This window comes from Acomys minous (genome assembly GCF_964271855.1).
Source record: "Acomys minous genome assembly, chromosome: 15".
NCBI lineage: Eukaryota > Metazoa > Chordata > Mammalia > Rodentia > Muridae > Acomys > Acomys minous.
In genome coordinates this window covers 98,712,142-98,732,704 of record NC_140497.1, presented here as the reverse complement: position 1 = coordinate 98,732,704, position 20,563 = coordinate 98,712,142, and the positions used below count along the sequence as shown (strand labels likewise).

At 49.2% G+C, this 20,563-nt stretch overlaps 1 protein-coding gene across 13 annotated transcripts in view; it reads right to left on the bottom strand.

Moving 5' to 3' along the window:
- RBMS2 (RNA binding motif single stranded interacting protein 2) overlaps window positions 1-20,563 on the bottom strand; it is an 89,169-nt gene that overhangs the window by 9,088 nt on the left and 59,518 nt on the right. For 10 of the 13 annotated variants that reach the window (XM_084758545.1, XM_084758556.1, XM_084758548.1 and 7 more), the window contains 4 exons: window positions 11,393-11,550; window positions 6,355-6,413; window positions 5,797-5,888; window positions 2,896-3,053 (listed from right to left, as the gene is read on the bottom strand). In XM_084758545.1, coding sequence (XP_084614671.1) covers window positions 2,896-3,053; window positions 5,797-5,888; window positions 6,355-6,413; window positions 11,393-11,526 — 443 coding nt within the window. In that variant the 5' untranslated portion in view covers window positions 11,527-11,550. The remainder of the gene's footprint in view (window positions 1-2,895; window positions 3,054-5,796; window positions 5,889-6,354; window positions 6,414-11,392; window positions 11,551-20,563) is intronic. The other 3 variants (XM_084758547.1, XM_084758546.1, XM_084758551.1) reach the window with 1 other exon arrangement.

Sequence of the window (20,563 nt, the reverse complement as noted above, 5' to 3'; positions counted from 1 at the left end):
CACATGGTGGCTCACAACCATCTATAATGAGATCTGATGCCCTCTTCTGGCCTGCAGGTGTATGTGCAGGCAGAACACTGTATATGCAATAAATCTTTAAAAATTTTTTCTTTTTTCTTTTCTTTTGGTTTTTCAAGACAGGGTTTCTCTGTGTAATTTTGGCTGTCCTGGACTCGCTTTGTAGACCAGGCTGGCCTTGAACTTACAGAGATCCACCTGCCTCTGCCTCCCGAGTGCTGGGATTAAAAGCGTGCACCACCATGCCCAGTTAATTTTTTTTTAATTTCTAAATTTTGTTTCTTTGATGAAACGATATGAACTATGGTTTTGTTGATACTTATTTTTATTTCTGGAAATAATTATGAAGGCCCAGTTAGCTATGGCATATCGTTCTCTGGCAGTTGAAGCTCACTGTGCCAGTGAGATAGCTCAGTGGTAAAGGTACTACAGCCAGGCCTGAGGAGCTAAGTGATCCCCAGAACACACACAGAGTGAAGGGAGAGAGGTGGCTCCTGTGGCCGTCCTCTGGCCTCCACACAAGTGCTATGGCATACTTGTTTCCCCCACGAGGGTTTCCCTGTGTAGCCTTGCCTGTCCTGGACCTCAATGGGTAGACCAGGCTGGCCTCGAACTCAGAGACCCGACTGCTTCTGCCTTCTGAGTGCTGGGAGTAAAGGTGTGTGCCACCACCGCCTGGCATAAATAAATGGTTTTTCAAGGGGGTGAGGGCTCGTGTTCCATGGAGAGAGAAGGGGCTATGTCAGCAACTACTTCATTACAGCTTCCTGCTAGGGGAAAAAGCACAGAGAGAGAAATGATGCAGGTGCCAGCGTGTGGCAGCACCCAAAGCTCTACAGTTAGAACACTCAGGGCAGCTGGCTGCCTTTCGCATATGTGCACAACACAGACCCCTGCGTGGTTCCTCTTCTAAAATGGGAATCTTGTCGTATACAGCCCATGTTAGCTCTGACCTGGAGATCCCCTGTCTCAGTCTACACATGACAGGATTTTAGCGGCTCTCCACTTGGGCTGGCAAGATGGCTCGGCAGGTCAAGGAGCCTGCCTCCCGGTCTGGCAACATGAGTTTGACCCTGGAACCTACATGGTAAAGAGGAGACCGATTCCTAAAGTTGTCCCCTGACCTATGCACTCCTGCCGTGGCACTTGCATAGCCACACGAATACACATACACACAAGCTCACAAAGTAACAGAGAAAATGTAATAAAAAAATACAACTAAACAAAACACTGGCTGTCCTTTAATCCCAGCTACTGGTGAGGTGGGGCTCAAAGTCTACTAAATTACCGGGTGAGAGCCAGGCAGTGGTGGCACACGCCATTAATCCCAGCACTCAGGAGGCAGAGGCAGGTATATCTCTGTGGGTTCGAGGCCAGCCTGGTCTACAAAGCAAGTCCAGGGCAGCCAAGGCTACACAGAGAAACCCTGTCTTGAAAAACCAAAAAAAAAAAAGTGAGAGCCGAAAAGCCATGAGCACAAGCCCAGGGAATTTCCTCTTGTCATACCTGAGTTGCTCTTAGGTGGCGCCACTCAGACTGAGCCTGCTCAGAACATTTTGTTTCCTAGCCGCAGCCTGTTTTATTTGGGGTGTTCTTTGAGACAGGGTCTCATGTAGTGCAAGCGTTCCTTATCCTCTTGCCTCTGTCTCCCAAATGTTAGGATCACAGAGTGGGCCACGACACCCACATCACTTGTAGTCTGAGTACTCGTGGGCAGAGACTGAAACACAAGGCCCCAGACTGTTGAGCAGCCAACCAACAGTCTCATTTCAAGTGAAACTCACCTGGCTGTCCGCCCACATCTGCCTCCCGAGTGCTGGGACTACAGGCATGTGTCACTAACTTTTACGTATATTTATTCTATGTCGGGGGCATGCGAGTTGGGGATCAGAGGACTTGTGGGGAGTCTCTTTCTCTACCATGTGAGTCTGTGGGTCAAACTCAGGTAGGCAGGCTTGGCAGCAAGCATCTTTACCTGTTGAGCCATCTTGCCAGCACCCAAACAAAGTCTTTCAATAAATCCTGTTTAGCTAATAGGGCTAGGATCAGCTTAAGCTCCATGACACACGAGCCCAGAAGAGGGCGGCCTGGGGAGCAAGACAGAGAACTAAAGGTCAGGCACAGGGCAGCCGCCGTACAGGTTGTTCCATTTCATCATATTGATCTGAGGACCGACCAGGCTGTGCTCTGTTGTCTGTTCTTGGGGTGAGGGTGGGGAATCTGGGGAGTCGCTCCCTCCCGCTTGTAAATCACAGACCTGGTAGACTTAGAATGAGGTCATAGAAGGGAGCATACAGAATTATTCTGCTCTGGGTTAGGGGAAGGTGGTGGGAGGGGATGAAAGACGGAAAGGAAGCTGTGAGGCATGGGGCGGCGCCTGGAACCCCGACATTCGGAAGGCAAAGGCAGTAGGAATGCAGTCGGCTCAAGGAGTTACGTGCCAGGCCCTTGGTTGGATATTCAGCGCGCGCGCACACACACACACACACACACACACACACACACACACACGCACGCACGCACGCGCGCACGCGCACACACACACACGCGCGCGCGTGCATGCACACACACACATACACACACACACACACACTCAAAGTAGACTTGTTACCAGGGCTTTAGACAATTTTCTTTTGTATTTTATATGTTGACTGTGTGTGTGCAGAAGGACAGCACATGAGAAGATCAAAGGACCACAGGCTGCTGTTTCTCTCCTTCTGCCGTGTGAAGGGGTCAGACTCTGGCCATCAGGCTTGGGGTACAGTGCCTTTCCCTGCTGAGCCACCTGGCTGGCTCTTAGCAGGTGTTTTTGCCCATTATTTTGGTGTGTTTTCCTTACTTATGTCTTTTCAGCCACATTGTTTAACCATCTCTTACCTTGCAAAGCCAACCCCTCTGCTGGTCCCAGTAGTGTCTCGGAGGATTCGAGTGGAGATGACCTGGCCGAAGGGCTTCAGCATGCCCTCCAGCTCCTGCTCATCCATGGACAGCGGGAGGTTTGAGATGTATAAGTTTGTGGGGTCTTGTTCCTGTTGCTATGAACAGAAAAGTGAAGACTGAGGCTCACCTGTTTATTCCTGGGCCATCCTTGGCCCTCACATACAAAATAAAAACATTTGAGAAAAGAAACATTTAGGGGGTTCCAAACAAAGAGATTCTTAGCTGTCTGTAATTTCCAGTCTGTCCACTACTGTACAGTCCAGTCACACAAGCCACCAACCATGTTTGACAGTGCCTTTAAGAACCAGGCCCGAGGTGGGCTGGAGAGATGGCTCAGAGGTTAAGAGCACTGTCTGGTCTTCCAGAGGTCCTGAATTCAATTCCTAGCAACTACATGGTGGCTCACAACCATCTATAATGTAATCTGATGCCCTCTTCTGGCCTGCAGGTGTACATGCAGACAGAACACTGTAAATAAATCTTTAAAAAAAAAAAAAAAAAAAAAAAGAACCAGCCCTGAAGCCAGGTGTGGTGGCGCACACCTTTAATCCCAGCACTCAGGAGGCAGAGGCAGGTGTATCATTGTGAGTTCAAGGCCAGCCTGGTCTACAAAGCAAGTCCAGGACAACCAAGACTACACAGAGAAACCCTGTCTCAAAAAACCAAAAAAAAAAAAAAAAAAAAATCCAAGAAGAGACTAATACCCTATGAGCATCTACAGGGGGAAGAGGTCCCCCTCAGTCACAGTCATAGGGGAAAATGGGAGGGAGGGAGGAATGGGAGGATATAAGGGATGTGATAACAACTGAGATGTAATATGAATAAATTTAAAAAATATATTTTTAAACATCTTTTTAAAAGATTAAAAAAAGAAAAAAGAAAGAAAGAAAGAACCAGGCCCGGCAAGAAGAGAAGCTCAGTGTTGCCATCAGAAGGTCTAGTCTCCTGGGAGCCCAAGTGAGAGGCTGCGCTAGGGGCGGGACAAACAGCACAATGGCGGTTCTGCCCCAGGGCTGGGCGGGGCAGGAGTTCCTAGCAGGCAAACAGCACAAGGAATGGCGGTTCTGCCCCAGGGCAGTTTTGCTGCCGATTTGGTTTTCTCCGTGTACATATGAGGCTGGTTTGTTGTTGCTGTTGTCTTGGAAGTTGCTAAATTGCCAAGGATAAGCTTGAATTCCTGACCCTCTGTCTCTTTCTCCCATGTGCTAGGATCACAGGCGTGTGTGTGTGTGTGTGTGTGTGTGTGTGTGTGTGTGTGTGTGTGTGCGTGCGAGCTGTGTTTTCAAGACTCAATCATCACTCTGCCTTAGTCAGCCATTTCCAGCAACATTAATCCCACTTCCAACTTCAGTTCCCTTCCCTTCTGTTTGTCCCTACAATTCATTTTTTTACTTTGCGTCTATGGGTGTTTTTGTGTGCATGTATGTCTGTGTACTGTGTACATGTACTGTCCATGGAGGCCAGAAGAGGGTATTGGATCCCCTGGAACTGGAGTTGGGATGCTTTTTTTTGGGGGGGGGGGGGTTTGACACAGGGTTTCTCTGTGTAGCCCTGGCTGTCCTGGACTCACTTTGTAGGCCACGCTGGTCTTGAACTCACAGTGATCCACCTGCCTCTGCCTCCCGAGTGCTTGGGATTAAAGGCGTGCGCCACCACCGCCCAGCTAGAGGAGTTGGGATGCTTTTAAGGTACAACGCAGGTGCAAGGAGCTGGACCCAATCCTTTGGGAGGGCAGCCAGTGTGGTCCTCTCTCTACCTCCTCCCTATCTCCTTTTTTCTTTTGAGACAAGGTCTCACTCTGTAGACCAGGCTGGCCTGGAACTCTCAGCAATCTTCCTTCTCTGCCTCCCAAGTGCTGGGATTACATGCCGAGCCATCCTACCCACTTCATTTTTCCTTTAACCATTAGAAAACAAAAACCAAAAAAACCAAGAATGGGGCTGGAGAGATGGCTCAGCAGTTAAGAGCACTGGCTACTCTCCTAGAGGTCCTGAGATCAATTCCCAGCACCCACATGGTAGCTCACAACCATCTGTAATGTGATCTGACGCCCTCTTCTGGTGTGCAGGTGTACATGCAGACAGCACTCATACATAAGGTAAATTAAAAATTTTTTTTGTTTTAATTTAAAAAGAAAAAGAACGGCTATCTTGAGGCCGGAGAGATGGCTCTGTGGTTAAGAGCACTGGCTGCTCTTCCAGAGGATGTGGGTTCAATTCCCAGCAACCACATGGTGGCTCCCCACGATCTGTGACTCCAGTTCCAGGAATGGTTGCCCTTATCAGCTTCTTCAAAGTAGTCAAGATGCCTCTTCAAGGCCAATCCCACACGTGGGGATTTCAGAAAGGCTCCTATCTTTCTGGGGATTGACATGGGGGCAGGGGATGAGCCCACAGAACCCTCAGCCCCAGGGAGATCAAAGCAGGAGGCTCGGTTCTCTTCCTTGCTTGCTCTTAGCTTCCTGCCCTCCCCCGCCCCCGCCCCCCAAGCCCCTTCCCAGGCCCTGTAAAGCATTCCTCAGAACCTGAGTCGCACAGCGGCTTCTTCAGAGAACTGCTGCAAAACTATAACCATCTGTCCTAGGAAGGCGGGGCGAGGCAGCTGCAGGAGCACCAAGAGGCCCTGCCCTCCTGCCGGCCACACACAGCACAGCCTCCTCCAGCAGCCAGGTGCACCCTGGCTCAGCATGTCTGTGTCAGGTGCTACCAGAAAGGTGGCGAGGACCGGAGTCCAATTACCATCACCCACGTCAGGTGGCTCCGCACTTACACGTGCACGCACTGTAGACTTTCTCATCAATTTCACTTTCGCAAGCACTCTGGCTGGGCAGTAGCTTACCTTAGCCATCTGTGCCTGCACACCGCTGGCTTTCAGTGCTGTTACAGCCTTCTGTGCTGCTGAGGGACTGTCGAAGTCCACAAAGCCATAGCCTGGAACAGGGAAACAGCATCACAGGGAGGCGGGAGGTGGGAGAGAGGTGGGAGGCCCAGGCTTTTGAGGATAGAAGGAGAAGTTATGGTCCGTGTAAATGATGTAGTGGGGGAGAGAGAGAGATTGCCCTCAGGTGCCTGTCCCTGTGACCCCTCCCCCCCCCCCACGCAGAGCTCAGGTCCACTCTGTGGCCACAGGAAATGAGGTCCTTCTCCTGCGGCTTCAGATCTAAGGTGTTAAATCCTAGACTCCCTGCATTTGTAAAGGACCCCCCATCTCTTTTCCAGACACCCCCAGAAGTGCTGGGCAGAGCAACCCGCCACCTTCCCTCAATTCTCAGAGCCCCACTCAGAAGGCCTCAAGCCCGCATTGGACAGAACAGCCAGCAACCAGACTCCTGCCTGGCACAGAGCCCTCAGACTCCAGGCAGCAAGAGGCAGCAGCACCGGAAGCAGCTTCTCTCACCTTTGCACTTGTTTGTCGTCTTGTCCAAGATGGCCTTAGTGGACACAATCTTGCCATATCTAAGGGAGAGGAACACACAAAGTGATGATCTGGGGGCTAAGGACAGGACAAAGAAGAGCCGGGTGCACTCAGCAGGCGGAGGCAGGCGGATCTCCGTGAGTTCAAGGCCAGCCTGGTCTACAAAGAGAGTTCCAGGACAGCAAGGGCTACACAGGGAAACCCTGTCTGGAAAAACACCTGTGGAGAAATAAGCTTGGTCACACCCACACCCACGTAAAGTATGTACATGTAGGCCCAGCTCCATTGGAATTCCTTGAGGAAGTGAAATATCTTTTTTTTTCTTTCTTTCAAGTTTTTTGTTTTTGTTTTGTTTTGCTTTGTTTTTTCTAGACAGGGTTTCTCTGTGTAGCCTCGGCTGTCCTGGACTCGATTTGTAGACCAGGTTGGCCTCGAACTCATAGAGATCCACCTGCCTCTGCCTCCCAAGTGCTGGGACTAAAGATGTGTGCCACCACTGCCCAGCTAGCAGAAATAAATCTTTTTTTTTTCTTGGTTTTTTGAGACAAGGTTTCTCTGTGTAGCCTTGGCTGTCCTGGACTTGCTTTATAGACCAGGCTGACCTTGAACTCACAGCGATCCGCCTGCCTCTGCCTCTGCCGCCCAAGTGCTGGGATTAAAGGCATGCGCCACCATGCCCGGCTAGAAATAATTCTTAATGCTACTTTTCTTTCCGACAAACAACATTCACCCTATTAAAATAAGTCCTAAGAGATGGTTCAGCAGTGAAAAGCACTAAGAAGTGTTTCTGGTCCCAGGCGCTGTGGCAGCCGTGGGTTACCGTGCAGACATGGCCAAGTCCAAGAACCACACCACACACAACCAGTCCCGCCGATGGCACAGAAATGGCATCAAGAAACTCTGGTTACAAAGACACGAGTCTCCTAAGGGTTGACCCCAAGTTCCTGAGGAACATGCGCTTTGCCAAGAAGCACAAGAAAGGCCGGAAGAAGACACAGGCCCTTGTAAAGCCTAATGCTGTTAAGCCCAAGATGCCAAAGGGCCCCAGCCACAAACGCAGCCAGCTTGCTTTCATGGCTCATCCCAAGCTTGGGAAGTGGATTCGAAGCTACATTAGCAAGGGTAGTAGAGTTTACCAACCACAGCCCAAGGTTCAAACCAGGACAGAGGCTTCAGCCCCAGCTCAGGCTCCCAAAGGTGCCCAGGGCCCTGTGAAAGCTGCATAGAAAAGGCATCTGCACTGTGAAGACGGATGGACTGCTGTGACACACCTACCTACACACTATTTACAGATGATCAGCGTCCTATGCTGTTTTTACAAATAAACCCGAGGAAGGATCTGTTTTTTGTTTTTTTGCTTTTTTTTTTTTAAAGAAGAAGCTGGGCGTGGTGGTACACGCCTTTAATCCCAGCACTCAGGAGGCAGAGCAGGCAGATAGATCTCTGAGCTCAAGGCCAGCCTGGTCTACAAAGCAAGCCCAGGATTCTCAGCACCTACATAGCAGCTCATAACTATCTGTGACTCCAGTTTCCAGGGGTCCAAAAGCCTCTTCTGGCCTCTGTGGACACCAGGAATGCACAGGGTGCACAGACATACAAGCAGGCAAAACACCAGTACACATTAAAAAAAATAAGAATAATCACTTTAAAAATAATAACTCTTACCTCTGGTCCCCTAATCCGAACACTCTACCACTCTCCTATGTGAACCAGCCTGGAGTGCGTAGGCTCAAATCCTCCCTCTGATGCTTTCTAGCTACGCGGGATCTTGGACAAGTCCTGTGGCCTCACCACTGCCACTTTACCCCAACACTTTTCAGTGCCAACAAATGACTTCCTGCGCTCTCTGACCTGCTTTTCCAGCTTCTGACTGAGTTAAATGTCTGCAGTGTGCTTTCACTCTCTATTTTGTTTGGTTTGGTTTGGTTTGGTTTGGTTTTTTGAGACAGGGTTTCTAGTGTTAACAGTCCTGTCTATCCTAGACTCACTTTGTACACCAGGCTGGCCTCGAACTCACAGGATCCACCTGCCTCCGCCTCCCGAGTGCTAGGATTAAACACCTTTAATCCTTTAATCCCAGCACTCGGGAGACGGAGGCAGGCGGATCGCTGAGTTCGAGGCCAGTCTGGTCTACAAAGCGAGTCCAGGACAGCCAAGGCTATACAGAGAAACCCTGTCTCAAAAAACAAAACAAAAAAAAAGGCATGCGCCACCATGCTTGGCTTCACTCTCTGTTTTATGAGTCCGTATTTTCCAGCTTTTTTTTGGGGGGGGGGATTCCTTGTTGGCAGCAAGAGGGTGCACAGCTCCAAGAGCTCTAGTCAGGAGGTGGTGCAGATCTCAGTTTGTGTCAGAAGCCTCCCGCTAGAAAAAGCCGCTACATGCTATATGAAAATGTCAGAGGCAGAACAGCAGCCACACTGTCACAGGATGGGGGCTGAACAGAAACAGATGGCAGGAACTAAATTTGAGATTAATACTCCAAACAAGCATTAAAAAAAAAAATCTATCCTCAAAAAAAGAAAATCTATCCTCTTATCCTTAAAGAATATGAAATGGTTGCTCAGTTTGTTTTCCCCTCTGGCTGCAAATAACCTGTGGGGGCGTGGGGTGGGGGAGAACGTATTAAAAGGAGGTGGGGGCCAGTGGTCCTGGGGACGTTTGAGGCTCTATACTCCATAAGCCGAATTTAAGGCAAGAAGTCATAAGAAGTGACAGCCGGCCAGAGGACACTCAGCTGCTATCCCCACTAAGGCCCCAGGGTGGAGCCTGCTGTGGCCTAGCAGCCTTAGAGCTCAGAATTTCCACTGCAGCTGGCAACAGCTGGTCAGCGCTTCCTCCTCCTCCTCAGAAGGAGCCCCTCCCAGAGACCCAGGAGTTCCAATCCCAGGCCACGCCCCTCCTTCCCACCAACCAGAGTCTGGGACCCAGCAGCCCAGGAAGAGATCACTGGGACAAAGGCAGGAAGACCTCTGGGCGCGAGAAACGCCCTCTTCTCCAAGAGGCCTCCGAGCTCCCTGCTCCGCTCCGCTCCACAGGGCTCCACCCAACCAGTCCCTTCTTGGTTTCTGGTTTGGTTTGGTTTGGTTTTCCCAAGGCAGGATTTCACTGTGTAGCTCTGGCTGTCCTGGGTCTAGCTCTGTAGGCTGGCCTTGAACTCAGAACCGCCTGCTGGGATTAAAGGTGTGGGCCACCACCACCACCTGGCTTGTTTGACAGACTTTTAAAAAGATTTCATTACTCTCAATTATGCGTGCATCTATGTGTGGAGGTGTGTGCCTGTGACTACTAAGGACCACCCTGCAGTCTTCCTCAAGAGCAGCTTATGTTTTCACCATTAGCCTTTTCAGCCTACTGAGGCAGGCTACCTATCATTCTGTAGTCCTGGCTGGCCTGACAGATCTCCTACCTTGTGCTCCCACATAGTGTCAGCACACGTGTTAGCCTCTGGGCCAAGCGTTCAGTCCCTTCCAGACCCCCGACCTCCATCCTATGTGCTGACCCTGGGCAAAAATGAAAGCCCAAAAGGACAGAGAAGCCAAACTGAGTTTCTTGGCCTGGAGACGTAGCACCTGGCTAGAGTGCTCGCCTAGTACACAGGAGGCCTCAAGTGTGCCGCACAGCAGAGGACTTTGAACCCCCAGCCTTCCTGACTCCATCTCCTGAGTGTTGAAATTACAGACATGGACCATGTGAAAACCATGAGGAGGGAAGGGAGAGACTTGGGGGGCGGGGGGAGGCAGGAAGGGAGTTTGTGGTCCGGATGCAATATACGAGAGAAGAATGAAAAACAAAATAAAACCGAGCTGGGCGTGGCGGCACTCGCCTTTAATCCCAGCACTCGGAGGCAGAGGCAGGCCCATTGATCGATGGCAGTGAGTTCGAGGTCAGCCTGGTCTACAAAGCAAGTCCAGGACAGTCAAGGCTACACAGAGAAACCCTGTCTCAGTAAAAACAAAACAAAACAAAACAAAAAAGCAAACAACAACAACAACAAAAAACCCTAAAACAAAACAAAACTGGGAGGCAGAGGCAGGCGGATCTCTATGAATTTGAGGCCAACCTGGTCTACAAAGCGAGTCCAGGACAGCCAAGGCTACACAGAGAAACCCTGCCTCGGGGGGAAAAAAAGACCAGGCAGTGGTGGCACACATCTCTAATCCCAGCACTTGGGAGGCAGAGGCAGGCTGATCTTTGTCTCAAAACACGTCTCCCCCCAAAAAGACGACGACGACGTCGATGATGATTAAGTGAATATCTCTATCCGAGTGTGGGATGGTCACTGTCAATTGTCAATCTGACAGAATCAGGAGCCATCTGGGAGACAGGCCCTGGGGGCACCCACGGTGCCCAGGATGGCCTTACCCACTGTGGGTAGTGCCATCCCGGGCTGGGATCTTAGACTACATACGTGCAGAAATGGAGCTGGGTGGCAGCAAGCAGCCATTTTCCTCTTATCTTGGGTGTGGGTGCAATGTGGCTGCGGCCTCAGGCTCCCTCACCTAGACCCCTCCAGCATGACAGCGTGGCCTCGAGCTCCGAGCCAAAAGAAGCCCTTTCTCTCCCCTCCCCCTCCCCCTCCCTCTCCCCTCCCTCTCCCCTCCCTCTCCCCTCCCTCTCCCCTCCCTCTCCCCTCCCTCTCCCCTCCCTCTCCCTCTCCCCCTTCCTCTCTCAGGCTGATTTTGTTTGAAACCCACCTTCTGAGATATGGTGTGACTCTGAGGTAAAAGCATAGCACTGGATTGGGTTGGGTTTTTTTTGTTGTTGTTTTGTTTTTCTAGACAGGGTTTCTCTGTGTAGCCTTAGCTGTCCTGGACTCGCTTTGTAGACCAGGCGGGCCTCGAACTCACAGAGATCCACCTGCCTCTGCCTCCCGAGTGCTGGGATAAAAGGCGTACGCCACCACCGCCTGGCTAAAAGCACAGCACTGGAAATTCATGCTAAGAGCAGGTGGCAAGCAGCCGGCGGCTCTCCTCTGCGCTGTCCCCCGGAAGCCCCCTGGACTGAGAGCACAGCTTACGGCTGACAGAGCTTGACAAGGTCCTGGTCGGTAGTGCCCGGCTGCAATCCCCGAATGTAGAGGTTGGTCTTGCTCAGCTGGTCACTCCCGCTGCTGCCGGTAGGGGTGCTGTTCCTCGGACTTGGCGGTGCCATCTGCTGAGACAATGACACATATGGCTGCAGGAAGACATGAAATCAGGTCAGAGAGATCGCACGTCTATATGTTGGAGACTGAGGAAGCCCCTGACTCCATGGGAGTAGAGACAAAACATTAACAGAAACCAACTCAAAAGGGGAGTAAAACAGTTAAAAAGAATTGTAAGCCGGCTCAGCAGGTAAAGGTGCTTAACACCTTTGGGGAGTAAAGAAAAGACTCTTAAAAGTTGTTCTCTAACCTCTACACGTGCAGTGTGGAAAGCCACCCCCGCCCCGCACACACACATACATTTGCACACACTCCTATGCACACATGCATGCAATAAGTATATAAAATATACTATAAAATTATTTAAATAATTATACAAACTAGCCGGGCATGGTGGCGCACGCCTTTAATCCCAGCACTCAGGAGGCAGAGGCAGGCAGATCGATGTGAGTTCGAGGACAGCTTGGTCTACAAGGTGAATCTAGGATAGCCAAGTTTTGAAAAAACAAAAATAAGTAAGTAAATAAATAAAGAGAATGAAATAAGCCTGTTTGGGAGAAGGGTGCTTTGTATTACGGTCGGGTGTTTCTAGTCATAAATATGTTGCAGAACACGATTAATGTCTGCCTCTCACATCCATCACTATCAAATCATAAAGGACATACACATTTGGAAGGCAGAGGTAGGTAGATCACTGTGAGTTCGAGGCCAGCCTGGTCTACAAAGCGAGTCCAGGACAGCCATGGATACCCTGTCTCGAACCCCCCTCCCAAAAAAAGTACTTGTAGGAACTTGAAAGCTGTTGTCAACTCGGATTGTAACAAAAAATGTTGGGGCTGGGGAGATCGCTCAGTTAGTAAAGGGCCTGTCCTGCAAGCATGACACCTGAGCTCAGACCTCAGCACCTGTGAAGAAAGCTGGATGACACACACCTGTAATCCCAGTCCTAGGACGGAGAGACGGGTGAGCTCACTGGCCAGCCTAGGCCAATCCAGGCTGCGGGTTCAATGAGAAACCCCTTCTTTGGAGGCAGGGGCAGGAGGATCTGAGTTTGAGGCTAGCCTGGTCTACAAAGCAAGCTCCAGGCCAGCCAAGGCTACATGGTAAGACCCTGTCTCAAGAAACAAACAACAGGGCCGGAGAGATGGCTCGTTAAGAGGTTAAGAGCACTGGCTGCTCTTCCAAAGGTCCTGAGTTCAATTCCCAGAAACCACATGATGGCTCACAACCTCTTCTGGCATGCAGGTGTTAAATAAATAAATCTTCAAAAAATAAAAATAAAAAAGAAAGAAAGAGAGAAAGAAAAAGAAAAGAAAAAACCCCAAGCCAGGTGTGGTGGCGCACGCCTTTAATCCTAGCAATTGGGAGGCAGAGGCAGGTGGATCTCTGTGAGTTCCAGGCCAGCCTGGTCTACAAAGAGAGTCCAGGACAGCCAAGGTTACACAGAGAAACCCTGTCTCAGAAAAGAAAGAAAGAAAGGAAGAGAGAGAGAGAAAGACTAAACCAATAAAAGACAGTCTAAGAGGAAAACTCTCAAGCATCCCGTATCTGACTTCCCAAAGGAAACTATTTAGAAAGAAAGATGGTGTAAACCAATCATGCCCACCTAATAGGTTAGAGAAAAAGAGGCTCTGTGTGTGTGTGTGTGTGTGTGTGTGTGTGTGTGTGTGTGTGTGTGTGTGTGTGTCTAGGGAACTCACTTACTGGAAGAGCAAAGAATACAAAAAAGCTGCGGTTTGCTCAACACTCTAAAACAAACTGATGCAATTCAGAATCTTTTGTGTTGCCTTCTGTTTGAGGCAGGATCCCAGATATCCCGGGCTTCAGTCTTAAACTCCGCTGGCTTCAGTTCCTCAACGCTGGAACTGCATACATGTGCAGCCACACTGGGCTACATTTCAAAACTCTGGCAGCCACTCATTCGCCACCAAACTCATTCTTGACCTGGGCCCTTAACTTCATTACTGACCACCAGAGCAAGAGAAAGCCCTCCCTCACCAGGAAGCCATAGCTGCTGGTGCATGGCAGGCACGGTGTTTGTGAAGACGAGAGAAATCAGCTCGCAGGATCCCTTATTACACATCAGTCCCAGACTGAGACCCGGATATGAGCAGTCTATATGATGTGGCCTCTATGTGTAACAGATGAATATCTTTGCTTGGGTTCCAACTCTTTGTTTTGTTTTCCCAGACAGGGCTTCTCTCTGTAGTCTTGGCTGTCCTAGACTTATTTTGTAGACCAGGCCGGCCTTGAACTCACAGTGATCTGCCTGCTTCTGCCTCCCCAGCGCTGGGATTAAAGGCGTGCGCCACCACGCCCAGTGGGTTCCAACTCTTAATGCCTCCAAATAAGAGAAAGGTCCACATTCTCCGTGGAGTTAACAGATTCTCCAGTAACTAACTACCCATGAGACCTCTGGGCTATTTCAGTCACTCAGTGAATACTTGAATTGTCCACTGCACGTAAGCACTGACTGACACTCTAAGAATCATTAATAAATCACAGTGCTGTTTAATTTATGTAGTGCTGGGGAGTAAACCTAGGCCTTGACCATAAGCCAGGCAAAGGCTACATCTTCAGTCTATTTTACTTTTTATTTTGCGCATGGGTTAAGTTGCCCAGGCAGGCCTTCAACATTCAAAACTCAACTTGGTAACCCAGTGTTTTTCTTTTAATAAATTATTTTTATTTTATGTGCGTTAGTGTTTTGCCCAAATATGTCTGTGTGAAAGTGTCAGTCAGACTCCCTGGAACTGGATTACAGACAGCTTTGAATGGCCATGTGGGTGCTGGGAATTGAACCCAGGACCCATGGAACAGCAGTCAGTGCTCTTAACCCCTGGGTCATCTCTCCAGCCCTAAACTAGTGGGTTTTATTGGGGTCACTTACAGGAGCAGAAATGACTCAAAGACAGCTGCATCACCCCAGCCCACACTGCACAGCCTGCCGCTAGCTCAACAGGTTGCCGGGGTCTTTTCCAGGCAGGTAGGTTGGCCTGAGCCTCTTCTGGGAATCTCTGCTTGTTTGAGTGTCCCTCTGCAGTCCTTACTGCTTACACAAGCCCGTGTGAGCTATTTATACAGCCAGGGTGACCTCAGACCCCTCCTGCGTCAGCCTCACCGGCTGATTGCACAACTACGGCTGGCCACAATATATTTAAATACCCTCCCACAAGGAGTTTACGAGCTAGAGCTCACAGCCCAGGAAACTATCAGAATGAAAAATGCATTGACGGGGTCTGGAGAGATGGCTCCGCGGTTAAGAGCACTCACTGGCTGCTCTTCCAGAGGACCTGAGTTCAATTCCCAGCACCCACATGGCTGCTCACAACAACTCCAGTTTCACACAGAGACACATGCAGAGCCTATAGGACAAGCACAACAGCAGTTCCAGAAGACAGCCACTGGGAAAATACAAAGGAAACCCCCGCCAAGACACCTTGTGTGTCAGCCTCAACAAGCTGGGGGCCATCTGGAAAAGGGGACCTCGGCTGAGAAGTTGTCTCCACCAGGCTGGCCTGTAGACAAGCCCTTGGGACATTTTCTTGATTAATGATTGACGTAGGTGGACCCAGCGTTGGTTTCTGCTTCCAGGTTCCTGCCTGACTTCCTTGGATGATGTAAACAAGCTATAACATAAAAATAAATGTGTTCATCCCTGTGGTAGTCTGAATAGGAATGGCCCCATGGACCCATGTGTTTGGCCATAGGGAGTGGCACTAATAGGAGGCGTGGCCTGGATAGAGTGGGTGTGGCCTTGCTGGAGGAAGTGTGTCACTGCGGAGGCGGGCTTTAAGTGTCATGCTCAAGCTAAGCCTAGTGTGGCCGTCTCCTTTTTTTTGCCTGTGCATCAACATGTAGAACTCTCAGGCTGGAGAGATGGCTCAGAGGTTGGGAGCTCTTCCAAAGGCCCTGAGTTCAAATCCCAGCACTCACATGGCGGTTCACAGCTGTCTGTAACTTGAGTTCCAGGAGACTGGACACCTTCACACAGACGTATGCGAGCTCACAACCATCTATAATGAGATCTGGTACGCCTGTCTGGCAGGCAGAGCACCATATACATAATAGTTTTTGTTTGCTTGTTTTTTTGTTTTTTGAGACACGGTTTCTTTGTGTAAGAGCCCTGGCTATCTTGGACTCACTTTGTAGACCAGACTGGCCTCAAACTCACAGAGATCTTCCTGCCAGGGCTACTACACAGAGAAACCTTGTCTTGAAAAACCAAAAAGAAGGGGGCTGGAGAGATGGCTCAGAGGTTAAGAGCACTGACTGCTCTTCTAGAGGTCCTGAGTTCAATTCCCAGCAACCACATGATGGCTCACAACCCTCTGTAATGAGATCTGGTGCCCTCTTCTGGCCTGCAGGCAAAACATGGTGTACATCATAAATAAAAAAAAGAAAAAGAAAGGAAAAGAAAGAAAGACATAAGTAAGAAAAACTATAACATTAATAATACTCAAACCAGGGCAAACAGCTAAGAAAACACATAAAAGCAATTTTTCTTTTTTAACCAAGCCTTGACTTTTATTACTTAAAAAGCTGTGGTGGTTGGGAGGGGGGGGCAGGAAGCTGCATATTGCTTTCTGCCTCTGCTTGTGCCTTCAAGTCTTTCACAACGTTTTCTGCTCCTCAATAAGGCAGCCCCACTTGATCCTGTCGCAGACACACTTGGCACACACAGGACCACCACAGGCTCTGCTGACATGTTTCTGTCTTAGGCAGTCTCACAAGGACTTTAGGCCTCACAGCACAAATCCCTCGCCGTCTGCCTGGACCCACACCTCAAGCGATTTGGGTGCTTTCCCAACCCCCTTAGTATAGAGGTAAACAATCCTGTTGCTAGGGGTTCAAGACTGCATAGTTCTGTTAGAGGCTGTACTTCAGGGGAACACTGGACCATTCCGAGTGCCTCTAGCACTGCCCGGGAGGAGGTAAAAGCAATTTTCAGTTCAGGTTCTCAACTGCCTAGTTGACAATCAAAGTTAATCAGTATAGTTAGAAAAATAGAAATTTCCCAGACCAGGCATGGTGGAGCAAGTCTTTAATCCCAGCACTCAGGAGGCAGAGATAGGAGAATCTCAAAATTCAAGGCCACTCTGTTCTACATATTGAGGCCAGACAGGGATACACAGTGAACCCTGTTTGAAAAAAAGACAAAGAAAAATAAAATAAAATAAAATAAGTGTGGGCGGGGTTGGGGGGGAGGCTCATGAGGCCTCACCCCTACCTGAGGATAAAGCGGATGGCCAGCATGGACATTCACTGCTGGTAAAGTACATCAACCTGTAAACATCCACCTACCACAGCCTTGTAAAGAGCCTTAGTGAAACTCACTGAGACACATACAAGTAGAAAGGGGAATAGCTGAGAAGAGGAAAGGGAGTAACGGGGAACAGACTGCGTATGACAGAATACATAACATAGACGTCATAATGAGTCCACGCACCAGCACTTGGTAGGCAGAGGCAGGAGGATCTCTGAGTTCAAGGCCAGCCTGGTCTACAGAGCGAGTTCCAGGACAGCCAGGGGTACACAGAGAGACCCTGTCTCGGAAAAACAAACAAACAAAAATGTTGGAATGAAACTTTAGTTTTTTCGAGACAGGGTTTCTCTGTGTTATCTTGGCTGTCCTGAACTCACTTTGTAGACCAGGCTGGCCTTGAACTCAGAGAGATCCTCCTGAGCTTCGCCTGCCTCTGACTCCCCAGTGCTGGGATTAAAGGCGTGCGCCACCACGCCCAGCTTGGCACTAGCATTTATATACCCTCTGAAAAGTTCCCAGAATGCCAAAGTCACACAATGGTAACATACGATCTGCACCTGGCAAAACCACGTCCCTGCCAGAGCACAAGGCAAATCACAGTCAGCTGCTTCAGAGAGTCAGAAGCAGCCCCACGTCCCCACACCTACCAATTACAGCTGGGATCAGGCTGTAAAGTGAGTAAATAAATAAATAACAACAACGGCCAATAAATATTAGGTAAGAAGTAAAAAAAAAAAAAATTCCAGAATTCTCAAAAATGTCACTACAAGACCGACCCCTTCTAAATATATATATATCAGGTAGAAGCTTAGCATAAACCATTCCTTGTCCCCTACCCCCATTTTTAATGACTGGCGACATGGTTCGGTGGCAGAACATTTACCTAACATGTGCTGTGCAAGGCTCTAGGTCCAAACTTCAGTACCACCAACACCACCAACACCACCTCAGAAACAAACAAACAAACAAACAAACAAAAAAAAACAGCAAAGAGATCTATTCTATTCATCAAAAACATCTGCTAGATTCAGGAGTTGGTCTGATGTTTGTAAATGGACCAAGTTAAATGAAATCTATTATCATCATTACGTTGCAAAACACTTCTCCGCCCCAGGTGCCTCACTGCAGAGGGCCACCTGCTCAGTGTCTTTAAAAACAGTAGCATGCCGGGCGGTGGTGGCGCAGGCCTTTATTCCCAGCACTAGGGAGGCAGAGGCAGGCGGATCGCTGTGAGTTCGAGGCCAGCCTGGTCTACAAAGTGAGTCCAGGACAGCCAAAGCTACACAGAGAAACCCTGTCTGGAAAAACAGGTTACAGTGACAGCTCACTGGTGGGTGCTTGCCTAGCTAGCATACACTGGGGCCTTGGCTCAATCTCTAGCACGCACCCAAAACAGAGACACTGGAAGGCCTATTGGCTTTTGTTTCTCTTTTAAGACAGGGTCTTACTATGTATCCCTGGCTGGCCTGGAACCCATCCACCATACCTCCTGAGTGTGTATGTGTAGGGGGCGGGGTGCACCACCTCTCTTGGTGCTCCTAAAAAGGCTTTGTTTGGTTTCCAGCACCTCACAGCCACCTGTAACTCCAGCCCCAGGGGCATTTAACGGCCTCGGTCCTTCGGGTCCCTACACACCCACATGCAGATGCAAACACATACCGTGATTTTAAGGAGACAATAATATCCTAGAAGAAGAGAGATGATGATAAAGACGAGACCCGCTCTATAGCAGCAAACAGCTCGCCGATATGAAGCAAGCACTCTGCATCTCCAGCTGTAGGTTACGGAGTCTGTTTTTGGGTGTATGATGGTTTTTATTTACAAATTTATTGGCAAAAAAAAGGGGAGAACTTTACACAGCTTTACTAGAAGGCATTGGTAACCTGTTGGGTTAAACAAGTTCCATTCTCAGAGTCCATCTAATTGTAGTTTAGGGATTTTTTTTTTTTAAAGATTTATTTATTTGGGACTGGAGAGATGGCTCAGAGGTTAAGGGCACTGACTGTTGCTCCAGAGGTCCTGAGTTCAATTCCCAGAAACCACATGGTGGCTCATAACCATCTATAATGTGATCTGATGCCTCCTTCTGGCCTGCAGGTGTATGTACATGCAGGCAGAGCACTGTATACATAATAGTCAAGAAATCTTAAAAAAAAAAAAGATACAGAGAGACTAGCCTCAAACACACACACACACACACACACACTACCACTGCACACATGCATGCTTGTACACATACATGCACGTGTGTACACACACCCCACCACACACATGCATGCTTACACACACACACCACCACTCACATGCATACTTCTACATACACACAAACACACGAACACACACACCACACACGCATGTGCACACACAGGCACATGCACACAGATGGGAGATGGTTCATCAGGTAAAAAACTTGCCAAGCAGTCGTGAAAATTGGTGTTTAGGTCTCAAGACCCCTGTAAATGCCATAAATCCAGGTGGACACAGTGTGCCCACCTGTGACTCCAGGCTCCATAGGTGGCAAAGAGACCCCTGGAAGCAGGCGAGCTAGCCAGAGTCTGAAATGCTGACAGCCTTTGCCTCAGTGAGCAAGGTAACGATTGTCCACCTCAGCCTGGAGGCTTCACACATGTGCACACACATACCACACAGACACCTAGTGGGGGGGGGGAATCCCAAAATAATGCCTTTCCTTTTTTTCTAAAAGAAATGGTTGTAGCTCTGGGAGTTTTGACAACACACGCCAGGGAGGGGACGTCAAGGAAGGTGGGATCTGACTGCATAAGTAAAACATTCCTCTAGTTCCAAACCTCTCACCTCCCTAAGCTACCTACTTCACCTCGGGCTGAGGCAGCTCCCTCTACGTGGAGGCACAGTTCTGAGACTTACAACGAATCTTCCTTGCTTCATGTTTTTAAATCTAACTCAAGGACATCAACTTTTTTTTTCCCTCCCCCCGCCCCCCCCCCCCGACGGTTTCTCTGTGTAGCCTTGGCTGTCCTGGACTCACTCTGTACACCAGGCTGGCCTCAAACTCAAGAGATTCACCTGCCTCTGCCTCCCCAGTGCTGGGATTAAAGGTGTGCACCACCACACCTGGCTTGAGTTTCTTTACTTTGCCTTGTCTGTCCTGGAATTCACTATGTAGAGGAGACGGGCCTTAAACTCACTGAGATCCACCTGCCTCTGTCTCCCAGGTGCTGGGATAAAGGTGTGTACAAAATGGCCCAGTCCACTTCGTAACTTTATGTATTTACTTACAGCTTGCTTCTGCCTTCCTTTCCTTCGAATAGACTCTTGGTCTGGCTGGGCTGGACTTACTGTGTGCACAGGGCTGGCTCAAACTCTATGGAGTCATTCTGCTTGTTTCCAAAATGCTGAGATTCCACACAAGTGCCATGCGCCAACAGGCCTGCTTCCCTTTTGTAGCTACTTTAATTCCGATGCATAGCAATTTAACACTGCATTCCAAGAAACACTGCCTTGATTAGCTGATTTTAGATTGTTTGTTCTGTTGTGTTGTGTGTGTGTGTTTCTTTGGTTTTGTTGTTGTTGTTTTGTTTTTCGAGACAGCGTCTCTCTGTGTTAGCCTTGGCTGTCCTGGACTCACTTTATAGACCAGGCTGGCCTCGAACTCAAATCAATGCACCTGCCTCTGCCTCCCAAGTGCTGAGGTTAAAGGCATGCACCACCATGCCTGGCTAGGTAATTTTAAATTGTAATTTTTCTAATTATTTGGTTTTGGTGTTGGGAATTGAACCCAGAGCCTTAAGTAAGCTAAT